We start from the raw sequence: 24,917 nt of genomic DNA, 5'->3' as shown, positions 1-24,917 counted from the left end.
TGAATATGCAACATTGTCCTCAGAGTATGACTCATTCAGTTAAAGCAAAGTTTGGAATTTGGGTCTTAAAGTAGAGGGACTACAAGTCAGGCAAAAACCTTGAGCAAACTGCATTTCCAGCTTGCAGGCTACCAAAACCAGCCAGGCCATGATCGTGAAGTCCAAACATGAACATGAGCCTACGCTGTGCACTGGAGTAGGTGGGCTGTTTATTGTATGTTAATGTGGCCTCTGTGAAGACTGGCCTCTCCAGACAAGCCTCACATTTGCAGTGCTGAAGAGTCCATTATTCTCAGCTGCTGGCAGAGCCCACGGCCTGGCCGTTACATACAACTCTCTGTTTTCTTTTTAGTAATACAGTAATTGCTATGAGCAATGATGACTGAGGCGGAGGAGGGTGCAAAGGGACGCTAGAGTTACGTGTTTGTGTGCTTTTTCTCTCTAGCTTTGTGTTAAATCTTTGCTCCTTGCTGTGTGATGATGACTGACCGGAGAATGGATCTCCGCAGACGATTTAATTCCACGCCCTGTCCTGTCGTTAAATATTTAGCAATGCAAGGATTGGCAGGCTGGCAGAGCTCTCGGGTCACGCAGGGAGATTGTTTTCTCCTCCTCCTCCTCCTCCTCTACCTCTTTGCATCCGAGTCCAGAGCCGGGGTGAATTGTGTCCGATGGAAACGCACACAGCTGTGTTGTGGCAAACCTGAGACACGCACCTAAGCGGGCACTTCACCACTCACTGCCTGACTGAATGGCCTCAAGATTGCCCGGAGCCAGTGAAGTACTCTACAGTGTAGAAAGTAAATGTCCTTCCTTCTGCTGGTGCCCTCTCACAGGGGATGTCACTAAGTAGCCAATCCTCAAGGCTGAAGAATTGTGCTGATTTGGAACAGCTGATTTAAGAGGTTGGAATTTATATGTGGTCTAACTTTTACTCTCTGTGGCTGAGATGTCTCAGCTCTGCCAGCCTCAGTGATGGGAGTCGAAACCTCCAGATCATTAAGCTGTGGCCATGCTGATTGCTGAGACTGTGCCAGTAGTCTTGGGTCTGGGTTAAAGGGGTTGTTGCAGCAATATGTGATGGCATTATCTGAACGCGTTCCACATCACTGATAGGCACGCTGCCTTTCATCGAGTGAACACGGCTCAGTCACCTCACCCCGGCAGCAGCTGCTAGCAGCCGGTAGCGGCGTCACCCATGGCTTGCCCATGATGTCATAGCCCAGTATGGGCCGTGCTCAGGCCTGTATTTGTTCAGCCATGTGACCGGGAGAGCGATGAGGGTAGATGACGAACGTGGCTCAAGTGGAGTGCGTGCACACCCGCGAGCTCACGCAGACGGAGCGAGAGCCGGGTGGCAGGAGGGCACCTGTGTGGCACGACGGCTGAGCCATCTGGACGTCGCTACGTGAATCAGGATGCCAGCGGCGCTAATCCCTCGGTACCACAGCTGGCGTGCCACTGCATAGGCGCCCATGTGCCGCCCACACACCCCAGGGTTTCTGGGAACAGTAGGATTGAGGTGTCTAGGGTTGGGATTTATGAGGACAGAGCCATTAGGCAGTTTACAGAACTGATTGTTTCCTTCAGCTGAGAGAAAAACTACATCCGACACATAGGCTAGCTTATGTCGAAAGAGAAGTTTTGATTTAGGAGGACATATCCATCAGGTAGTTTTATTGATTTATTTTGTGTAGTGGTATAGTTGTTTAGCAAACACCTTCACTGGGCACATAGACTGTTTAAACTAGATTAAATGGCAAAAGAGCAGGCTGAGCAAGGGTAAACTAGCTTATGGGGTTATTGATTTACACTACAGTAGAACGAAAAACTCTCTTTCTGCCTGTGGCCAGTTATTTAGCCTGACTCCTTATGATGAGTGTACTAGTGCAGTGTGTGTGCGAGTTGTCTCCTATTTACCCCTGAGGGACAAACTGCTATCAAACTACTTCATATTTCTAACCTGACCTATATAACCTCCTTTGCCATGTGTGCAGACCATAGTTGAGTAGTAGAGCCTCCTGTCCTGTTGGATAAAAGCAGTGCTGTAGCAGAGCTGCTGTGTGAAATATGTTTGTGCTCTGGGCTATGACGGCTGGCCTTTGTCATTGCCAAGGTAAGTTCATTGGTGTGAAAACACAAAAGCCCTGTGTGTAACTGAAGTCCTCATAAATCTACTCCACGTCCATGGTCAGTGCGGGACGGGTGGCTCACGATGCCTATTATGACGTGAAATAAAGTTATCGGCCTGCATAAGCGCAGCTGTTAGGCCCGAGGCTGTGACAGTGAGTGATGGATCTTTTATTCGCCCTCCTTTCACACCTATCTGGCCTCTGCCGGGCAGTTCTTGTTACTCTGCAAGAACTTTCCACCGAGGTGTCACCCATTCCTCCGAGCTTTGTTGTGGGCCACGCGAGGCGGCCGCCACTCCGTCCTTCTGGCCTGGAGCCGTGCTCTGCTCTGTGCCTTTGATGGCGAGGGACTGATAAATTCCAATCAGCAGGGGAGGTCAGTGAGCATGCTCATTTTCAAGGGGATCAATTTGTCAGCGCAGGCCACCCTGTGCCAGTGTCTGAGATATTGTGGCCGTTGCTACATGCTACGTGACCGGCGAACAGGACGCAATCAGTTTTTGAGAGTCACTGAGAGTTAACAGGGCACTCTGGGTTGAGTGATGGTGCAGACCTCTGCATTGAGTATCAGATGAAGCCTTGTCTTTTTAATCTCTCTCCCTCTCCCTCTCTCTCTCTATCTCATCTCTCTCTCTCCCTCTCTCTCTCTATCTCATCTCTCTCTCTCTCCCTCTCTCTCTCTATCTCATCTCTCTCTCTCTCCCTCTCTCTCTCGCTCATCTCTCTCTCTCTATCTCATCTCTCTCTCTCTCTCTCTCTCTCTATCTCATCTCTCTCTCTCTCCCTCTCTCTCTCTATCTCATCTCTCTCTCTCTCCCTCTCTCTCTCGCTCATCTCTCTCTCTCTATCTCATCTCTCTCTCTCTCTCTCTCTCTCTATCTCATCTCTCTCTCTCTCCCTCTCTCGCTTTCCTCTCTCTCTCTCTCTGGCTAATTAAAGCTCAGCAAACGCTCTGATGGACAGGGGGGGCCTTTTCTCCCGTGTTGCTATGGTGTTCTCGTCAGCTCCGATGTGGACTGAGTCGTAAACAAATCACAAGAGCTGTAAATGACTGTATGCCTCAGCCGACACTGCTGCCCCTCGATAGCCCTTTTCGCCTGGCCGCACCAAGGGAGACCCTGTCCAAGTCTTTGGTCAGTACTTCTCTACTGTGTCTCTCCTCCTTGCTGTGATGGACAGGGCCCTTCTACTCCCACGTCCAGCTCAATCTGCCTGCAGTATGTGTTTGTCTGTCTGTCTGTCTGTCTCACTCAGACTCGGGACTGTTTATCTTTTACTCTGTGTCTCCGTTTCTGCCTGACAGGCTTCCCCATGACAATGGCACCAACCTGTTTAGCTAGTTAACAAAGGAAAAGGGCTCTGTTAACATAGCAAACAAGGAGCAGAGAGGGAGAGTGAGAGAGATGGGAGGGGTTTGAGGGATGGGGGTGGAGGGAGGGGGGCTCACAGGCCCTCTGCCAAAAAACATTGCCACACCCCAGGTGTCAGGGCCAGTGAGAGCAAGCAGGAGGAATGTGTGTGAATGAATGGGAGAGTAAGTCCTGTCTTTCTCATGGTGAGTGCCTTTCTCTTTTTTTCCTGATTCTCTTGGTTGTTTTCAACCAAGCTACAGACATCCCTTGTTTTTTTGAACGGTACACACACAGGAGACTCTCTTAAGGGGGGGGCAGGGGGGGGGGACCAAAAACAGAGTATATACAATTCACTGCGTGGACATGAGAGACATGTTAGCTCAACACACGTGTTTAGGCTTCAGAGAGGAGAAGATCTTAGTGAAAATTCATTACATTACACAACATTGGTTATGATGTGGTTTATGATGATTTGGGATGGTGAATGTTGTTTCATTCATTTAATATTTGAGGGTAGGTTTCATGGCAAGCCAAAGTGTATTAGAGAGAAAGGAAAACAGAACATTGCAGGAATTCAACGCGAGATGTTTTCCCTGCGTGGCGAATGCGTCTCTATTGAAACTATGAAGAGCTAACCACATGGAAGTCTATGCAGCAACAATGTTAGTGTCAGGGGATCCAGGACCAGGTGAAAGCCAGATTGTGTTTTTGTTGACATAGTAAGGATGGTTGTTTTATCCCTCAAGTTAATTACATTGAATTTTTGTTTTTCTTTTCCCTTGGTGAAAGAGCAACTGTTTTTCGATGTGAAAAGCAAGCACTGTTTTCTGTTTGCGTAGGAGGAAGCTATGCAGCAGAATAGGAATTTTCACTCTTTTAAAAACGAGTGGAAACTCTTTGAACAGGCCAGCCACTGATTCCAGACCGAGGCTCTGAGAGCAGACTACATATTTTCTGTCTGTGTGGTTGGCAATCTGTTTACTGGAAGGGCCCTGCACAACCAAGCATGTGTGTGTGTGTGTGTGTGTGTGTGTGTGTGTGCGTGTGTGTGTGTGTGCGTGTGTGTGTGTGTGCGTGTGTGTGTGTGTGCGTGTGTGTGTGTGTGTTCGCATGGGACGTCCGTGTGCACTCATGTTTGAAGAGTTAGCTTCTAAGCAACAGATCTGTGGTTGTTGATGCAGAAACAAGATGTGGACAATTGCTGGAAAGGCTTAAAACACTTTGTAGGTGACCAAACAAAAATCAAAAGAAAACAATGGCTTCAGGTGCCCTCTATTGCCATGGTGAGGACTGTGTGTTTTTTTTGAGGGTTTTGATTGAACTGAACTGGGAGACTATTCACATCAGTCATGTCATCCAAGTGTCTGACTCAGTAACCTCAGTAAACTAGTCAACAATGAGAGTATTAAGATTCATGGAATCAGATCAACTATGAAGCATTAAACCTCCATGGGCAGTGCTGGAGTGGGGAGGTTAACCCTGTTGGTGGTCATGCAATCTATACCTGTCATCTATACCTCTCAAAATGTCCACATCATGTCGATGGAAACCATGGGGCTACCAGGGCCTCAGAGAGAGCGTCTCAGCACAACCTGTTCTTGCTCATGCAAACAGATTATAAATTCTGTTGAGAGATGTGCCAGAGGCTCTGCCTTAGCCTGCACGGTGTTGATGGTTTGCATAGTTTTTCCTGTTCTTGTCTTCTACGCTCGCAGAGCCTGGACAGGATGGGTGCCTTTTTTTACGATCGCTCTGCAGATTGAGGCCGCGCTCTTGACGCTTCCAAGAGGGCTGCAACATGCCTGCGCATGTGTGGCCACCAGAGTCAGAAACGGGGAGTCAGAGAGGACACAGAGGGATACTGTGCCATCTTGATTTCCCTGTGAACTTGTAGCAGATTTCAGGTTTAGTTCAGCTCAGTGAAATGTATTAACCCAAAGGGAACCTTATATTGCAGACAGGTACAAAAGCCCTGGTTGTAAACTGATGCAGCCACATCATGGATTCAGGCTTTACAATGCTTATACTAATGAGGGTTTTTTTCAGGTCTGTTTTTATTTGGATTACAACTACAAGCTTTAGTCATTTGGCCTAATTAGAATCAGTCATTTTCTGTTCTGAATCTAAACTTTATACCCCCCACCACCACCGAATCCAGTGGACCTCTCCTCCCCCACACTGAAGGTGTTGTTGGCCCCTACCCACTAACCTTGTCTGCAGCCAGAGTGTTTTCAAAGCTGTTCATCAGCATGCTAAACATGCCTCGAGGGCATTGTGCTCTTGTACCCGTAAATAGCCAGCCATTGGTGATCAGAGGGGGCAGTAAACGCTGGCCCTGGGCACTCCACTCGGTGGTTGGTTGGGTGGGTGGGTGATGGCGGCCCACTGGCAGATCATGGAGACGGCCATGCACTCGGAATGCAGCGCGAGGCGGTATTTATCACTTGCGGCCATTTATAAACGGACAGGGCTCTTTCCAAAGCCATGGCCAAGCAGAGGAATGGCCGGGGTCTGGTGGCTGGACACCCTTGGCCTAGACAGTCCCAAGGAGAGTTCTGGTGTGAGCTCATCCATTCATTCATAACTCTGGACAAAAACAGATTATCATAAATCCCTGGTACAACAATGGCCCAAAGGCCTGAGCAGACATAATTAAAACATTGGCTTTCTGGCACATATCACTTGCAACTTGCAAAACGAGATCCATGGGACAGTTCAGAAAGTGGCAGTGAAATAAGCATGTAACAACTGCCTTCATTAAAATAGCAGAACCGGAAAGAGTAGTCATGAACAGTATACTGGCTTAGAATAGTGCTATCATAACAATACATAGGCCTAACAGCTTTAGGCAGGGATAACACTGGAAATAACGATGCGGCAGCGATGCGGTAAGTGTAATAAGTGCAGCGCTCAGACCATAATAAGTTCTATCTCGTTCCTAAGTAACGCTTCGGTTTGCCTAAACTGACGCCCGTTGTTAAACAACAGTTGAACCAAGTGCCATTTTAATTGGGACCGTTTTAGGTTTGATGTACAATTGACTGGCATTAACCGTGTGAATTAAAAAAATCATATCGAAAGACCACAAAATCTAAAGACCTCATAACACTGTGATCTAAACTTGCCAGTCCACAGACAGTCCTCAGTTCACCAGACTCATGTCAGACACAGAAACTGAACTGACAAAACATGTCTGAGGAAGGGCTGTTGGCCCGAAACGTCACAATGTGGTGAATAAAAGAAAGAAAGAAATAATATTGGAGCCTTAGTGTGCGGACTTTTTTGTTCTTTTTACTGTTGCTTTTTTGAGTCCAGCACCTACTTCAAATTACTCAGATGTGCGCACCGCCTCTACACTATTAGACACAGAAACTGACACTGTCACCCTGAATTGTGTAAAATATGCGTAGGAACCGTTTTGATCAGTATTACAAGAGAAATCCTGATGCACTGATTGAGCAGTTTATGTTGAGATCTGTAAGTGTAGTGTAGTAAAAGTTTCAAAATCTCACATGCACTTTCTCTGCTTCTCCTTGTCTCCTCTTCAGAATCAGTGTATGACCTACTCCCCAAAGAGCTACAGCTACCCCCCACCACTGAGCCGAGCGTCGGGGCCATGAGTCAGACAAGCGGCGGAGAGGCCGGCCCTCCTCCCTCGGCGGCGTTTGCTTCAGGTAGGCTGTCTCCTCTGCCTCCGTCTGTCCACCCTGTGTCTCTACAGGGCCTATCGGGGCACCATGGTAACAGTGAGCAGTGCTGCGACTGGTTGTTCCTTCCTGTCAGCCTGATGGCCACGCTTCTTTAGGCTACCTGCAAGACATGGCCTAGGCCGTGCCACACAGGCCTAGGCTGCATGCTATGCATGTGTTGGCACTGAGGAACCTAGACTTACTGTACGAGCAGGCAGGGTCCATCTTGGGTTGATATGGGGAGCTTAATGTGAGAGAAGACATTTAGAATGGTAGCAAACACACACACACACACACACACACACACACAGGCCTGGAGTGCTGAAGACCGGAGTTACGAGGCCTAAGTTCCCTCTCTCCCTCTTGGCCACTCTTGGCAAACAGCAGATGTGCCACATTCATCTTCACATTTGCGTGTTCAATAATAATTGATGTTTTTAGCCTCTCTGTTTTCCCCAGGAGAGACATGTGAAATGTCTGATGTCAAAGCAGCCTTGCTGACGTGACCTCTCTCAGGTCTATCTTTGTTTATATGGGGTGGATAGGACCTAGGAATTACCAAGCTATAGTTAGTGTACTTTGCCAAAGTCAGAGCAAGCAGGCTTAAGAGTGAATGCACTGTCTGGTTATATGTGCATTTAATAAATATAGTTATTTCCATAATTATCTACATGCACAAGTTAATGCAATTCTTTAATATTGTGTCCTCATCAGGAGAGAGACAGTAGTTTACTGTGTAAAAAAGCAAAGCTTTTTTCCAAATTGTTTAGAATTGAGAATGAGGATAAATCATCAAATGTCATTGTAGGAATAAGCGTGAAAGTCCTACTGTCTCGCCCCTGCTGGGAACACTGTGCCTTGCAGTTGGAGTCTAAGGAAACTACATTAGATTTTACATGAAATAATTACTTGAAAGGAGACCTTTCTGCTCCATTTGAAAAAATCAAGTTCATTTATCTTTGCTGCTAAAATACTCCCAAGCACAGTTTGTTTGGAGATAACACAATAAACTTGAATCGTCTTGTATCTTGTTGAAACTTCAAAGCAAGACAAAGCACTGGCTACCCTTTCGATCCAGGAAGGGAAGCTAGAGCAACTTCCTCCACTTTGAAATTTCAATTGGCTATCATATGTTTCCAAATGTCTCACTAAACATGTTTAGGGAAATATTTGTTCCAGACTGAAACCAATACTATCCAGGTACAAAACCATCTCGGTACTGCTCACAATAATCATTGTTTGCCATCAGAAACGGTTAAGTGATGCCAAAAATGAGGAAAGGTGGACATCACTTCTTGTTCATGTGTTTGTGCTTCTTTTCAACCAACTAAGCATTTTGTTTACAGCTTAATCAAACACTTGGTGTTGAATAGCAAACATCCAAGATGGTGGCAGAAAACACCAGTCAGTTAGGTTTCTAAAAATCTTTTCAAACTCTTCTTGATGGGCCAAGGAGGACTTTAAAGGCAAAAGGAAGATTTCTCCAACACCAACCTTTCAGTTCAAAAATTTGTACTTGAACATTCAAAATGCGATTCACTTTAGTGTCTTTTACTCTGCCCCTTTATCATAGTACCCAGGTTTAGGGTGAGTTTGAATAAACCAGGAGTCTGTTGCCTTTGGACATCAGTACCTAACTGCAGCCAATGCATCCCTGTGACGAGGCAGGACTTGCTGGCTGTAGCTGGCGGAAGGTGAAGTATTTTTAAGCTTAAATGAATCTTAATTCGGGACTGTAGGTTTCACTGCAAATTGGCCTTACATCTTCTGGCTGTTTTCTCTTCTTTTTTTAATTCAATATCCTATTTTAATATATATATCATATACATATATTCAAAATGACTCAGATCCTTGAATCAAGGGCTTGTTTTATTCAGTGAGTCATGTGGTGTGACGGCCACTGTATAAAGTGGCTGTAAATGTTCTCTGCTCGCTGAAAAAGGGCAGTTTGTAAAGCAAACTCGCATCAGCACCCAGATCAGGTGTTGGGAAGGGGACTGGAGGCGAGAGTGGGGAAGCGAGGGGGCATCTTCCCCTCCTATCCCCCGTTTATTTTCTTCTCTGTTGTTGTTAGTCTCTCTGGAGTCACACCTATGAAGTTAGCCTGTCGCTCAGGCTATTTACTCACACACTTGTTGTTGTTGTTGTTGTTATTCCAGTCTTATGCTCGCCCACTTCTTTTGTTTCCCTTGGTGCCCCTTCCCATAATGCCCTGCACAGCCTACTGGTGTGTAAGGAGGAGCCCATACATGAAGCTGCTGCCTCAGTCACTGCCCCGGCGCTATGCTATGCTATGCTACCTATGCTAAGCATCAAAAAGACAATAAAAGAAAAAGAGAGTGTGAGAGCAAGACAGTGCACTTGACACGTCGACCACCTCTATTCTTGCCTGCTACTGAAATCTGCTATTCATAGCTTTGCCTGCCATGACACAGTCACTGCTAAAGTCCCTGTGTTGAACTGTAGCTTGACCCGGCTTCCCCCCTTCAAGCTCTCTTGACCTCACCCCCTTGCTACTAACACTCAGCCTTCAGAGCTTGCACTCCCCTCTTCTCTTCCCTGCCTGTCTTTGGGAAATGGCTAAAGTCAATAGTGCTACAGGGAAGGCTTTGGGGGTGACTTCATGTAAAATGTTTTTAAATGGCTCCTAATTTATACCCCAATATGTTTTTTAAAAAATTCAAAATGGCTTTAACTTTCAAAAAAAGCTCCCTTTTTGTTAAACTGTTGTTTTTTATGCCAATGTCTGTTATCTGTTTCCCTTGTCTGAATGTCTGTCTAAATTGAGCATGAATCATTGATGTATGACGTCAACTTCTTCCTTGCCTTTCAGTTCATCCAGAGAGTTTTGAAAAAATAGGGGAGTGGTGGGGGGGTTGGGGGCTGGAAGTAATAAGGGTTATTTAAACGGAGGTGTTCTGTGCGAGCGCATTCTCATTAATGTGTTGCATTTATAATGAAGGATTATGACGCCTCTGTCCAGAAACCTGACCATGTTTTCATTTGGCGACATATCTGCATGCATGGCGCTTATGACCGTCTTCTAAACCAGTGCTTGCAGAGAACGTTATTACACACTAGGCTTCAAATAGCCTTGCATTCAAAGATTGGTGTCAGAGCACTTACCAGAATATGTGCTCGTTTGTATTTGTGACTGCAAGGCTGTGTGAATACACTTAATGTTGTACTTTTTTGTTTGGGATCTGTAGATGTTTTTTTTTCCATTAATAAACCTGACTTGCATTTTAGCTGGGCTCCGCAGGCGTCCGAGTGGGTTTTGTGAGTGTGTCAGTAATGAAGACACTTAGTCCCAGGGGCACTTAACCCATCAAATCTCAACCAGGGTGCCACCTAGGTCGGTCTGTCTTTTAGACTTTTTTCCTATTGTTTTATAATCAGTATTTTTTGTTTGTTTGTTTTTCATGTATTTCAGGTTGTGTCTGAATGCACTTTTAGTGTTTCTTTTATACATATTTTGTAGTGACAAATTCTGTTCGTCTGGAACACAGTATGGTTGTCAAGGGAAAGGATGCAGCATTTTGACTGCTACCATGGTCACATAGGTGGAGGCAAGGGCTTGTTGGTTGTTCGAGTCATGGGGGAATTTTTATTCTGACTCATCTTCCAAAGGAGAATAGTAAATGGCGTGATTCTGATTTTCTGATGTCTGTGTCATTAGAGGCCGATTGATTTGATTTTTCTTTGGTCTTGGATCTGTTTGGTCTTTCTGTCTCCTTGATACAGTGAAAGATCATATGACCAACCATCCCATTGCTTCCATCTGCTGGGACCTACTAAGTACCTCAGACATTTGAATGTCTTCAGTGCCTTGGAGAAACTGAACTCCTCTTTTGCAGCTACTTTCAGTATGATATGATAACGCTTCAGATAATTTTTTGCTAAGCAAAGCCTCAAAAATAGTGTCTCAATTAACTGGACTGAAATACGCTTGATCAAGTATTACAGGTAGTGAGTGTTTACAGGTAGAACATAAATGTAGTTATTTTCCCATAGCAACAGTTCGTTTTTTCCCCATGCCAACAAATGCTGTTGGAACTAGATCGACAAAATAACCACTCTTTTGTTTAACTGCATCTGGTTTGAATATTGAATACCAATGCATTTCATTATTTGCGGTCTTAATACAAAAATATTGCTCATGTTTCTGATTTGAGAAGCTCTCAAATTTCGGCTGTGTAAGTCAACAGTCTCCCTGTTAGAGGCGCCACACCTCCCTGTGCCTAGCTAGTACGGAGGAATCAGTTGACCAAGAGATCGGTCAGCATTAACGACCAGCAATAACGACGATGCCACATTTCTCAGGGTTATCAGATAAACAACACTTCTTTGCTGCAGTAATGTGCAGTCTATTTCAAAATACTATAACTACATCATATTTCTTAACACGTTAGTTGTCACCTACAGTATATGTCAGAGGTAGACCTACTGATGAGTGAGCATGATTGAATTGAGGTTTCAGTTTCTGTTGGGGCAGCCGATTAAAGCTCTGTTATGAAGTGTATGTTCCACTAGGCATAATACTGTTATGATGCATACCTTGCTTTTTTTATATGAGACAACATACCCTGAAGGGGATCCTGTGTTTCGTAGCCTATATGACACAATTGCTTTCTTTTCAGAATGAAAAAAAAAAATGAAGAAGGTTAAATAAAGAATAGGAGAGCAACTCGTGTAGAATGCATGATATTACAGAGGAAGAGGTGTTATGATCATCTTAAAGTAGCTGCAAATCCATCACTGTGGTTCCAATCATTTGGTCTTAATGGTAATTATTTCTGCACTGGTTTTTGCATGGTTTAACATTGTCTGGCATTTTACTCCTTAAAATAAAGAAAATACATACTTATGAAGTACTTTTTGATACATTCATTAATTTAACTAATGCTTGATTTTCCTCAGTCTAGTGTTATACCTGTTGCTTTAAAACATTTTGATTGAATTAATATTGGTTAATGGTCTCTGCAATGTGTGAAAATGGAACTTAGTAGGCATGTTGCAGACTGTGTCGGTTATACTAAGGGTGAAAAGGGAACGAGCTCATTTTGTTCTCCACTTTTGACAACTCCAGTGTCATGGAATTCGATTATTATAAGTCATATAGCCTTGTCTTAAAGAGCAGTGTCCTACATCAGTGGGTATGTGGGTTTGCACAATCCACTTATGGACCGTTTTGCCTATATGCTCTTTTAGAGAGACATTTAGTTGATATTTCACTGCCCTCAATGAATTCACTGTGCCTTTAAGATTTGTGTGCTAGTGTGTGTAGTATCATGTCGCTTGACTCTGGAATTATTGTAATGGGCTAAATTTGGATTGCTTGCTGCCTTTTCCGCTTTCTGATTTGTTTGTGTTAAACGCATCTTAAAGGTACAGGGTCTCTATAGTTGATGGGCTTCCAAATGTCCTCCTAGACGTGAAGAGATGTGGATACCAGCAAAGAGCTGCACTGTTTGAAAGCATTCTTTTGCATCAGACCTTCTGATCTTCGGTGGTCAAATGTGCGTGTGGTGTTGCTTTCTTTTTTTACGTTGCATCTTGTTTTTACCGCTGTCTTGTGTCTGATGTCTGCCGTGTATGTCAAGTTACTGTCGTGACCAAAAATATTGTCACTTGGAAACATTTTTTACTTTTTTACATTTAAAAAAAAAAAAAAAAATATTTGGCACAGTGTTAAGAAGACTATTCAAGCAGGTTCCATAGTGATTCTGGACCTCTGCATAGCTGGCAGGTCATTTGGCAAATGACTTGAATACTGCCCTCACAGATACCGCCCCAAAGATCACGAGGCGTAACCATATTTTCCTACGTCCGAAAGTTTGCTTTTTGAGGGCATTATTTCATCTGAACACGTTTTGTGTGAACTTTGGCATGATCTGTCACACCAGAGAGCGGTCCTTTGGTCTCAGTTCATGTGACATTTTCCTAGAATATTTTTTTACATGTTCTGGTGTGGTTGGGCAATTTAAGACGGGCCTTCTGCTGTCTGCTGGGAGCTCTCTGGCATTTCTAGCCTTATAACCAGTGACTAGTTGTGTGATGGTCAGTCAGATCTGTTTGCCATTTGACTCAACAGCTTTCTCCCATTCTTTGATGAAAATGGATTGTGTTACAGCCATATGGCTGTCATACTGTGTGGTTAAATTAATTTACCAGCCACTCAAGCTTTGTACCGATCATTTTTATAAGCTTATTAAATACAATTATGGAAATTGTGTAACCTGATACAAACCTGATTCATTCCATAACAGCTGTTATTGGAGCAATAAGAATGGAACAATTGAAACACTGTTTTTATATATATATGTTTTTTTATTTGGAAGACATCAAATGAATAGATGTGTGAACAAGGTGAGCCTTATTGCCACAACTCAGGTAGATGCCTAAATTGCATCACTGGCTTCCAGGTAGATACCACAAGACCCCACTTACTCCTTCATACTCTCCCCCTGACTTCAATTACAGTATTTCTCTCACTCTCGCCCTGGATCTTTCGGGCTTAAATCTCTGCTGTCTTTCTACCAGTAAGCCCACACAAGCTGTGGCATTACGTCCTCATGGATTGTTCAGATAGGCTGCGGTTGCTTTGGTGTTTACCACAACTGAAAAGTTTAACAAACTAAAAACAAAGCTGGTTCCAGCTGCCACTGGTCAGATCAGGCAAAAAGCCACCAGGAATGCCTTGATTCACTTATGTATTATTTAAAATACACTGCAGTATTACAGTGATTTAGTAATGACCTATTGTTGCATCAAGATATTAGTCCCACATATTTCAATATTTGAAGTGGGAAATCGAAACTGGTATTTCATTGCATCATAAACAAGGAGACTGGAGTTTATACTAAATGACTAATGCCTGGCCCCTATGTAGGCCTGCAAACAATCCTTTGACTGGTCTTTCCTTTTACTGTTAAAATGAAGTTAAACATTACTTGACGTGCAACTGATATAGTCAGAGTAGCGACAGTTTGGCTGGAAGTATGTTTAGGTGGTGGTATTATAAACCCTGCTGTCTGACGTGTTGAAATTTCATGTCTTGTCATGCCCCAACATTCATTCAAATGTTATTGGACTCCGATAAGTATGTTTGTGCTCCTTTGAGCTACACTTCACCTGTACTCAATAAAACTGAACATTTGGTTGCCCTGGCAATATGGTCTTTTATGGGTGCTTTGCCTGCTAAGGTGAAAAAAGTGCATGCAATACCCATCCCATAACTTGCATCCATGCAACTGTATTCATGTAATCTTAGCTGAGCTGTGATTACATTGGTTCAATGCAACCGCTTAATTTGTTTCTACTGCACAGAAGTGAATGTGAGGTTTGATATGTGATATCTGAATGTGAGACTTCTGATAACGTCTTGCTAATTTGTCCTGTCTGATCTCTCACAGAATATCATATCAAAGTCAAATTCATAATCCAAATAATCATTATTTGACAAAGAAGTAACTAATTACAATCAAAATGTAATCTGTATTTGTCTTTCACATATTATCCCATTTTGTCCAACCTGCATGATTACTCAATGTTCCTGACATTGCAAATTCCTTGATGATGGGAGTGCTTTCAAAATGTAGCCTTTGCTCGAGTATTCACATCATACTGCAGAATTTTTTTGGGGGGGAGCAAAAAATAAATGAGATGGTTGAGCAGGTCTCTTGAGAACAGTTCCATTTTCACCAAAAAATAATAATAATAATAAAAAGAATCATCTGAATACTTTATTTCAACATATTTTTTATGGTGGTCAGCTTTTATTGCTCATTCGTTGTCTCGTTTTTATTCCAGGAAGTTCCCTCTGAAGCAGGGAGTGTCTGCATATAAAATGGTCTGCAGGTCTCTGCTTCATAGGTCAGAAGCTGGTTTATTCTGTTTTAAGTGGCTACGCTCAGTCCCAACCACCAAATTGTTTGAACCACTATAAGAAAAAGAACCAATTGGCATGCATCATCTTACACATGACAGGGATGAAGATTCTTAGTGTACCATTTAACTTAAAGTGAAATAGCTTGGCATTTTTAGTGTAAATATACATATAGTGACTTTACACACTGCCTTATCAATTATAAAAGATTTGAAACACAAATGAAAAACCTACAATTGCTAACAAATATTAGTTTTGCTCATTTTAACAAATACGCATTCCCAAATTAATGTTTGCCCCCCACCCCCACCTAATTTTTCTTTATACTTTCTTTTTAATAAACATTTCATCAATGAAACAACCTTTATAATTTTTTTTCCCAAGTTGCACACATAACACTCAGCCACACACTCACACCATGATGCATTAAAACAAAAGGAAAAAAAAGAAAACAAAAACATAATAATAAAAGGATCAGATTATAATTGGGATGAAATTTTTGTTTAAAAAAAAAAAAAAACAGTCGTTGCTCAAATTTCGCTGCTTGAATGGGACTGCTAGCCAGCATATGTGTGGAGGCCTTTATTCACTGTCTAATTGTGCACACTGCAGATGCTTCATCCACCTCCTCTCCTCTGACCATGGGAAGTCCCCGCAGTGCTTTTCCCACCTCTTCCAGCTCTAAGACGCACTCCTCTACCTCAGCCACTGTGCGGCCACCCGCATCCAGCACCTGCGCTCCAGGAGAAGTAAGTAGTCGGGGGTTGTCCGAGCTGTTGGATGCAGAGGGCAAACTGTGTGGAAGCAGCAGCACCACCAGGTCCATGGGAAAGAAAGGAGCAGGAGCAGGAGCAGGAGGAGGAGGAGGAGGAGGTGGTGGCAGTGGAGGAGGAATGGCTGCCCAGCAGACCCAGCCGCATCACCCGATGACTCCATCCAAGCGCTCCGTGTTGAACATCTCGCCGCCGCCAGAGGACCTCTTTGACGACAGCCGCATGTCCTGTCAGGACGAGCTGTCGCTGGACTCGGAGCAGAGCAACAGCATCTGGACGGATAACTCGGTGTCTAACTTCAGCATCGTCAGCTCCAGCTCCTACAACGACAACACAGAGGTGCCGCGCAAGGCCCGCAAGCGGACGCCACGGCAGAGGCCCGGACCAAAGCCCATCTCGCAGCAGGAGACCAGCATGGACATGTTTGATGCCGACAGTGCCAAAGCGCCCCACTTCGTACTCTCCCAGCTGGGCCCCGACAGCAAGGCCAGCACCAAAGGAAGGTGAGGGTCCCAGTTTTGGACAGTCTTGTAGTACAGTGTTGTACATCAAGTGGCTCTATATAAAATACAATGCAAGCCACTGAGAGGGTGCAAGTTCAAACTTACTTGGAATTACTCTGCACTGCTGCAGTATATAGTTTGGTAAAGCCTCTGAACTCCTGTGGGTGTTTAATTTGTTGAGCTTTCAGATGCATAACCTGATCCACTGAACTGTGGCTAGTGAAAGGCAGCTAACATGTTTGAACAGGAAACCTGACACTACAGGCAGAGAGTTTCCCCTTGTTTATAAATTAACACAAAGATCCAAGACAGGGTGGGGCTAGGTACATTTGAATCTGGAGGCAACTTATTTGGTTATTAAGTCACCATAACAAGTCCGTTTGGAAAACAAAATGCCCCCCCAAAAAATCCAAGTTTAGTAGGCATTATGCATCGCACTTTATATCATAAAATAATGGGAGTATTTGATCAGTAAGGGCAACAAAATAGTATATCTTTTAAATATATCTAGAGTAGAGGTAGCGTGTCTGAGCAGGGCTTTTCACTCCTGTGTGTGTGCTCTGTTGAATGCAGCCCATGCATACTTTTTAAATTGCAGTTGATGGACCTGATCCGTCTCCCTCCCAAAGTTAATGTTAATGTCTCCGCATAAGTGCGTGTGGTGTGCGGGGGCCTTGGGGGTGTAGGTGGGGGGGCTGGGGGCCCAGCTTGGCTGTAACTCTCGTAATGGATGAGCTCCAAGTCCTGCCAAGGCCTTTCCCACTCAGAGGAAGTGTGGTGCCAGAAGTGGGGCCCGTCCTTCCCTTCCTTAGATAAATGAACACAAGCTTCGCATAGTTCTGGAGTCACACACACGGATCCCTCTCCCCTAGGCCAGGCTTGGAGCGAGACTGCTTCCTACTCACTGGGGATATTCATCCACTGACTGACTATATCTCTCTGTCACATAGCACTCTTTCGCATGTAACCAGTTGACTGATTGCTACAAAAAACCAAGTATAATGTCTAGCACACAAACAGCACTGTTTTTGTCTCCTTCGCCCAAGTGTACCCCAGTGGGAATTATGCACATCTCACCTGCTTTCGGACAGTGAAGGGTGCTGTGACTGAACAGTTCTGGTCATTGACTTCAACAGTGGTTTTCATCTATTCTACAGCTGCAGCTTTGGAGAGAAACTGATCAGTAGAATTCTCCATTTCAGTTCTACAGACGGACCACAGGGGCCCGGTCCAAAAGGAGGCATTCTCTGTGGGCAGTTCCCCCAGAAGAGCGAGGGCAAGGAGCTGAAGATCCTCGTGCAGCCGGAGACGCAGCACAGAGCCCGCTACCTTACTGAAGGCAGCCGAGGGTCCGTCAAAGACCGCACCCAACAGGGTTTCCCCACTGTCAAGGTGTGTTAAATTACTAAACACACACACATATGAACTTGTCCAAATCAAACACACACACACACCAAACACACACCTACATACACCATATACACATGTACGTATGTACACATATAATACTGTTATATGTCAGTCAGTTCTACGCTTATCTTGTGTTGAAAAGCTGCCATTAAATCAGCCATGGGTATTGCACAACAGTGTCTCACTGAGCAAACTGTCATAGGCTTTGGGCCCAGTTCAGACTTGTTTTAAAACTTGATGCAACTGAACTCCCACAGCAGTCTTCTTTCTTCCACATGTAAAAAAAAGTTCATATTTCAATGAGCCTGTTTGAGATCTCTCGAGCTGATAAAATGAGAAGAAACCCTATTGTTTTTTCTATCAACATCTGTGATGTTATCGTAAAACCGTACTGCATGCCTGACTCCGGTTACAGATGAGCCTGATACTTCTTGCCACATTTCAAAACCATTTCTGTTTTTGCCTAAAAACAAACCACTTTAAAAGGAAGTTTTGGTGTGAAAACATAAATGAATGGGGAAAGGTATTTGTAACAGATCGTTTCAACAGTATTGCCACATTTTACCATAAGAGCAATCCACCAGATCATGAAATTCCAGAAAGTGACAGACTAAGGACATAACTTTGGACATAACATAATGTTTATGTTAGACTTTATTTGTATAGCCTTCTTTAGCTCTGTTCCATAGCCCATATAACAGTGAAAAGACTAAAAGGGATGTTGCAAATATGCCGGTATTTACATAGCTTAAAATGCTATCTTGCTCTGTTTTCTTCTCAGCTGGAAGGTCTGAACGATGCAGTGGTTCTGCAGGTGTTTGTGGGTAATGATGTGGGAAGAGTCAAGCCCCACGGGTTTTACCAGGCTTGTCGGGTAACTGGCCGTAACACCACAGCTTGCAGGGAAGTCGACATTGAGGGCACCACCGTCATTGAAGTATCCCTTGAGCCAAGCAACAACATGACCTTGGCGTATGTCACAGTAATGTATATTTGCATTTCACACAGTAGGTGCATTAGGAAATGTCAGTATGTCACAAAATTAGATTATTGTTATTTTATAATCTTATATCCTCAATTGATAGAGCTCCCTTACAGTTTATTTGAATAAAGGAATCAGCAATTATAAATTGTGGTTTTGTAAATTATATTAAGACCATGCAATACATATAGGAGTAAGCCTAGGCAATGACAAATGTATGGTTTAAGAGCCATCAAACAGTGCTTAAACCTCTGGAGAGAGATAATGTGCTAAGAAGCTCAACCTCAGAATCTAAACTTAGTATTGCGTTTGTGCGTGCTAAACACAGCACCCAACAGGAGCCCTTCGTAGTCCTCCTCTCACACACTGCTATCTCTACAGGGTGGACTGTGTGGGGATCCTGAAACTGCGCAATGCGGACGTGGAGGCTCGCATCGGGGTGGCCGGCTCCAAGAAGAAGAGCACCCGGGCCAGGCTGGTGTTTCGGGTGAACATCCTGCGGGCGGACGGCTCGGTGCTCACGTTACAGACACCCTCCTCGCCCATCCTGTGCAGTGAGTGACCCTGGGTTATTCATAGGCTTCGCCTGCCAGCAGCGGTCTTCTAGGAACCCAGCTGGCTCGCTTGTCACCGCGTAGGAGAGCGGGGATTAAGGCAGAGGGATAACGCTCATTTATATCATGAGTGCTCGACAGCGGGAGGGCAAGCGACGCAGGGAATTAGATTTTTTTTTTTTGCTCTGCGCCGGCTGTTGGATTTTCAAAATGGCACTTAGGTTGTCACTGTAAATTAGAGGTTTTCCATTTTGCCACACAAAATTGCGGTTCCTACTTACAGTGTAGTACACAGTATAGTATACATTAATTTTATTTATGGTTCTTTTGTTTTTGCCTTTATAGCCATCCATCTGTCTTTGTCTATGTTTTTGCGATAGAGGTAATCCATAAGGTTAAGGTGTACTGTAGTCTTGGGCCTGGTGGGGGGTGTGATGAGTGCGCTCAACAGTAAAAACAGGAAAGGCTGCTGATGGGCTGAAGAAAGGCTGTCTGTCTTGTGGTCTGTCTCAGAGGTCTGCGCTTGAAACAGGAGAGAGGCGCGGGTTCCCTTTGTTTACATGGATTGGAAGTGCAATCTGAGTAGGGGCACCTGTGGCCAGAGTCAGTGTTATCCCCCCCCCCCTCCCCCTCCAGTGAGGCAGAGTCATGAGCAGCCAATGAAAGCTTGCGGTCCCTTTTAAATCAGTTTCTCTGTTACTTAGTTGTGAGAAAAGTGAGTTCTTCTGGAGCTCTTCTTTGACACACCACAATCGAAAGAATAATAATTTTACAATGAAAAGGAGAGAAGCTTCCAGCTTTCATACCCTTTGCTGAATTGTCCTTTTCAAACACCCTGATTGAAATTCCAGACAAAAAGACAAGCAGTTAAGTGTATTCCTTATAGCAGACTTGCCTGACTGACGGTGGTAATTAAGTTATGGCTATATTTGATGGCCCGAAAGTTAATATAAGCATTTTAAAATTGTTCCACAATCTAAACTGGCTTTTTGCAGTAACAGAAATGTTTCCATTCTTAACATGTATCAATAAACGGCCATTCACACCAGACTGATAACACATCTTCATGTAAATAAAACATCTTCATGTTGTTATTGTTATAGTTTATGCGTGAACATTGTCATTCATATTAGCTAGAGAATTCCTTGTTTGCTTAATGCTTACATTACAGTTATCGTTCCTGGTATGAATGACCCTTAACGCTGAGGGAATAGAATTTAGGAGATGTACACAGGTGTATGTGAATGTCTGTGTCCACTGTATCAACTCTTTGTTTGTGATGACAGCCCAGCCTGCTGGTTTGCCGGAGATTTTGAAGAAGAGTCTACACAGCTGCTCTGTAAATGGTGGAGAGGAAGTCTTCATCATCGGGAAGAACTTCCTCAAGGGCACCAAAGTCATCTTTCAGGAGAACATAGGAGGTATGTTGTTCTGCAGATACATGGTCCAAGATTCCAAGTCCACGACAACGTGAAAACTTTTTACCAAACTATCATAGTAATGTTTATTTATTTATTTATGTTTAAATAATTTTTAGGTTTTTTTATGTCTTGTCTCATTCATCCACAGATGAGAAGTCATGGAAAGCAGAGGCAGAAATCGACATGGAACTCTTTCATCAGGTAGATCTTGCCGTTATTTATTCCTAACGATAACATGCAACAGTTTTAACGCATTGCCTGTATCTCTTTTCCAGTTTGCATAGACTATCATATAATTAGGCTTATATTGGACTTTCCCACCAACTGAATTGGCTGAATCAGGGCCAGACACACCCTACTCATGCTCTACCCATGCCAACACCAAGCCTTTCTCTTATGTCTGAGTTCACTGTACCATCATTTGATGCACTCTAATCAAGAAGCATGCAGTCAGATTAACTTGGTCTAATCCATAGAAAAAGGCAGTATATAAAAAAACACATTTTATATGTACTCATGGGCTCTCTTTGAATGTTTAACACTTTGTAAAGCGCCTTGAGACATGTGTAATGTTTTGGCGCGCTATAAGTGAAATTAAATTGCAATTTAAAAATGTAAATATGCTCCCTGATGTCCTGTGTTAACGTCTCATTTCCTTCCATCTAGAACCATGTAATAGCGAAGGTTCCCCCTTATCAAAACCCCAGTATATCCTCTCCTGTATCTGTTGGGATCTTTGTGGTGACCAGCGCAGGCCGCTCTCATGATGTACACGCCTTCACGTACACTCCAGAACCCGGTCAGTGTTCCAGTACAATCCCCTGTGGACAAACGCATCATGTAAAGTTCTAATTTGTATACTTTTATATGAAATTAAATTTGTTGATACTTGGTTTCCAGTTAACATTGAGGTACCAGTGAAGAAGGAAGTGTCCTCTCCAGTGAAGCCCTGCTCCTATGAACAGATGAAAGGTGGTTCATTTATTCACCAAAAGTGTGTTTTTAGCCCCAGCTGAATTCTTAGAGACCACTTCACGGTTCACTTCACAGAAAAAGTGTATGCATGTCGGGGTCAGAAATCCCATCCCATTTAATCGTGTGTGTGTGAATTGACTGAAACATCAAGGAAACGTCAAGAAAAATGCCTACTTATACTATTCTTTTGCATGCATACACACTGGGCTTGTTAACCAGATAGCCGTATATGTCGTGCTAATGAATCTTTGGCCACTGGCTAACGTCGTCTACCCATTCATTGTTTGCCGTCTACGGGCAAACAATCGCCATTAGCTAATGCTAATTTATTAAGGTACGGTTTGCGGTCCTTGGGTGACAGTGACAGTGCTGTACATACCTAGACAGCTCAACATGCAGGTCTATTAGCTGCTCCATTTGTCTGACCCTGGGCCACGCTGGCACCTGACCTAAGCTCTGAATGTTTACAAATATTGGAGGGATCTATTAATGCCACATCTTAAATATTCTGTATCTTCTTTTTCAAACAGCAATGGATAGTGCCTTAATACCCCCGGTTATACCTCTTGTTAAAAGAGAAGATGTTACTCCAATGGAGGTGTCCAGTAACCCTTTGTCTTCAAGTGTTTTCAAGGTATGACTTGAATCTTTTAACTTTATGAAACTAGGTCTGTGTGCCTATACTTACGTATTAATAATTACCAATTTGTATTGTATGCTCTTTATTTGTGTCCTGATGGTGTGGGTTTTTTTGCAGCAGACCCAAGATGTGATGAACTCAACTCAACAGACCTCCAGTATCCCCACCAACAGTGGCTCCTTCTCCAACCCCCTGCCTTGCCAGCAGGGTGAACAGGACCAGAGCCAAAGTACCGCTTTTGCCAGCAAAGAGGCCTTGAGCACCATACAGAAACAGGACATTGCACCTGCTAGTTCTTTCCCAGTGTCTGGGAAGTCTATGCTCCCACAAGGACCTTTTATGATGCAGGGTATGGAGCAGGAGAGGTCTAACAGTAACGTGGGCACAGTGGTGTCTCTCTCCCAGCTGGGCGATGCTTCCCAGCAGCAAACCCAGCAGCTTCCGCTCCTACCACTGGATGAGGTGGCACAACTGGAGCAAGCTGTCCGTCAGCTGCAAGCCAAGGGTTACTGCAGCCTTCCGCTGCAGTCAGAGAATTCACTGGCTAAGCAGCAGCAGCAGAAACAGCTTCAGCAGCAACAACTGCAACAGCAGCAGCAGCAAATTCAGCAGCAACAAATCCAGCAGCAACAGCAGCAGATTCAACAACAGCAGCAGATTCAACAACAGCAGCAGATTCAGCAGCAGCAGCAGCAACAGCTTCAACAACAGCAACAACAACAACAGCAACAACAGCAGCAACAACAACTTCAACAGCAGCAGCTTCAACAACAGCAGCAGATTCAGCAACAACAGATTCAGCAGCAACAGCTTCAGCAACAGCAGCAGCAGCAACAACAACAACAACAACAACAACAGCAGCAGCAGCAGCAAGCCCTCGAGAACCTTCAACATCAGATGTTTCCAGCGCAGATACCAATGTCCCAAAATCCCTCACAGACCATGGTACAGAACAGTGGCTCTCTCTTCCAGTCATCCCAACAGCAGCAGCAGCAGCAGCAACAACAGCAGCAGCAACAACAACAGCAACAACAGCAACAGGCAGCTCTATTCCAGCAAGCCAAAGACCTCCTCTCGATCCAGACCGGTTTCCTCCAGCAGACTCCTTCCCACACCTCACCACCTCTGTTCCACAACCCCAGTCCCATGTCTGACAACCAGGACCCACAGGGGGGACTTTTCCACACCCCAAAGACATCTCCTACTCAGGAGCAGGTTCAAGCAGCCCTTTTCCAGAACAGTCTATCAGCTCTGAATGGCTCCACTCTCCCAGCAGAACCCCAGGCCTCTGCTACGAGCATGTTCCTCTCTCAGAATCCTCTGCCCGGTCCACTGCCGGTAAACGGAGGTCATCAACAGCAGCTCACTTTCCTGAACTCTCTGCAGACACAGAGTCTTGAGACTCCGTCTGTGTTCCAGAATCAGGCCCAAATGTCTGCCATGCAGCAAAGCACCCCTATGGACCAGCAGCAATGCCCACAGCCTCCGCAGCCTACCCCTCAACAGGGAAACCTCTTTCAGACCCTTACACACTCAGCCTCCAACAAACTCCCACAGACTCAGCCACAGCAAGCTGGCCTGCTGTTCTGCAGCAACCCTCTGCCTTCTGTCAATCCTGAGCAGGCCTCAAGCCTGCTGTTCGGGAACCAGACCCAGATGTCCCCTCTGAGCACCAGTACCATGTCATCCCCAGAGCAGGCCAACCCCAGCCTTCCCTTCTCCCAAGCCAGCATGGTGACTGTGAGCAGGCCGAGCTCCTCGGAGCCCATGTCATTCCAAAACCAAACGTCTTCGGTGGGGGGGCCCACAGCGAACAAGCCGCTCCAGCCCAGCATGTTCCAGGACCAGCAACCCATGCTGTTGACCCCCAGCTCTAATGGAGGGTCTGCACAGTCTGTTACGCTCTTCATGGCCCAGTCTAACGTATCCCAAGAGCTGCCCCAGGCTTCACTGTTTGCCTCTCAGAATGGAGTAGCAGGGCTCCAAACCACCACCTCTTCGCCTGTGCAGCAGCCAGGAGCTCTTTTCCAGTCAGCAGTGAATGGGACCCTCAACCAACCTGGACAGACCCAGCAGGCTGGACTCTTCCTGTTTGACCTGCAGAATGGTAAACATCTCAGAAGTTCTGTCCTTTTATAGTACCTGAACAACACAAACAGCTTCGCTTCATTTTAAACTAAGATTTTGAAAAAGTTTTATGTTATTGTAGCACTCAATGTTAAATGCAGCTTTCCATGTTAAATTGTTTTTTAGTCCGTGGTGGTGAATAACCATTATTTATAGTGTGTAATTTTCTTAAAATTATTTCCTCTCCCAGATTGTGGTGGATTGATGAATTCTGCTGGAACCACATTGTCGGATCAGATCATCGCCATCAGTCAGTCGGGTCAGAACCAGAGAGAGGCTGAGGGCCAGATCCAACCAATGCTCACCCAGTCTATTTCTGAATCTGGCACATTGCAAAACAGCATGGCTGCCAATCAGAACATAGAGAAAATTGATGACCTTCTTGTAAGCCTTCATGAGCAAGGCAACAATCTGTCTCGCTCCTATTAGAGGTAAAAGCCTTAACTACTACGATCACTCTCACTCTTTTGT

The 24,917-nt window shown here is 44.5% G+C and overlaps 1 protein-coding gene across 12 annotated transcripts in view; it reads left to right on the top strand.

The window, feature by feature from the left end:
* The window catches only part of nfat5b (nuclear factor of activated T cells 5b), a 42,092-nt gene that overhangs the window by 13,325 nt on the left and 3,850 nt on the right, over window positions 1–24,917 (top strand). For 2 of the 12 annotated variants that reach the window (XM_062549999.1, XM_062549998.1), the window contains exons 2-13: window positions 7,033–7,158; window positions 15,674–16,337; window positions 17,540–17,729; window positions 18,529–18,719; window positions 19,111–19,283; window positions 20,570–20,704; window positions 20,853–20,905; window positions 21,371–21,503; window positions 21,605–21,676; window positions 22,210–22,313; window positions 22,437–24,426; window positions 24,637–24,877. In XM_062549999.1, coding sequence (XP_062405983.1) covers window positions 7,033–7,158; window positions 15,674–16,337; window positions 17,540–17,729; window positions 18,529–18,719; window positions 19,111–19,283; window positions 20,570–20,704; window positions 20,853–20,905; window positions 21,371–21,503; window positions 21,605–21,676; window positions 22,210–22,313; window positions 22,437–24,426; window positions 24,637–24,875 — 4,070 coding nt within the window. In that variant the 3' untranslated portion in view covers window positions 24,876–24,877. The other 10 variants (XM_062550005.1, XM_062550009.1, XM_062550007.1 and 7 more) reach the window with 10 other exon arrangements.

The sequence above is a fragment of the Sardina pilchardus genome, chromosome 11 (genome assembly GCF_963854185.1).
Source record: "Sardina pilchardus chromosome 11, fSarPil1.1, whole genome shotgun sequence".
NCBI classification, from domain to species: domain Eukaryota; kingdom Metazoa; phylum Chordata; class Actinopteri; order Clupeiformes; family Clupeidae; genus Sardina; species Sardina pilchardus.
The sequence above is the reverse complement of the archived record's forward strand: the minus strand, read 5'-3'. Positions and strand labels throughout refer to the sequence as shown.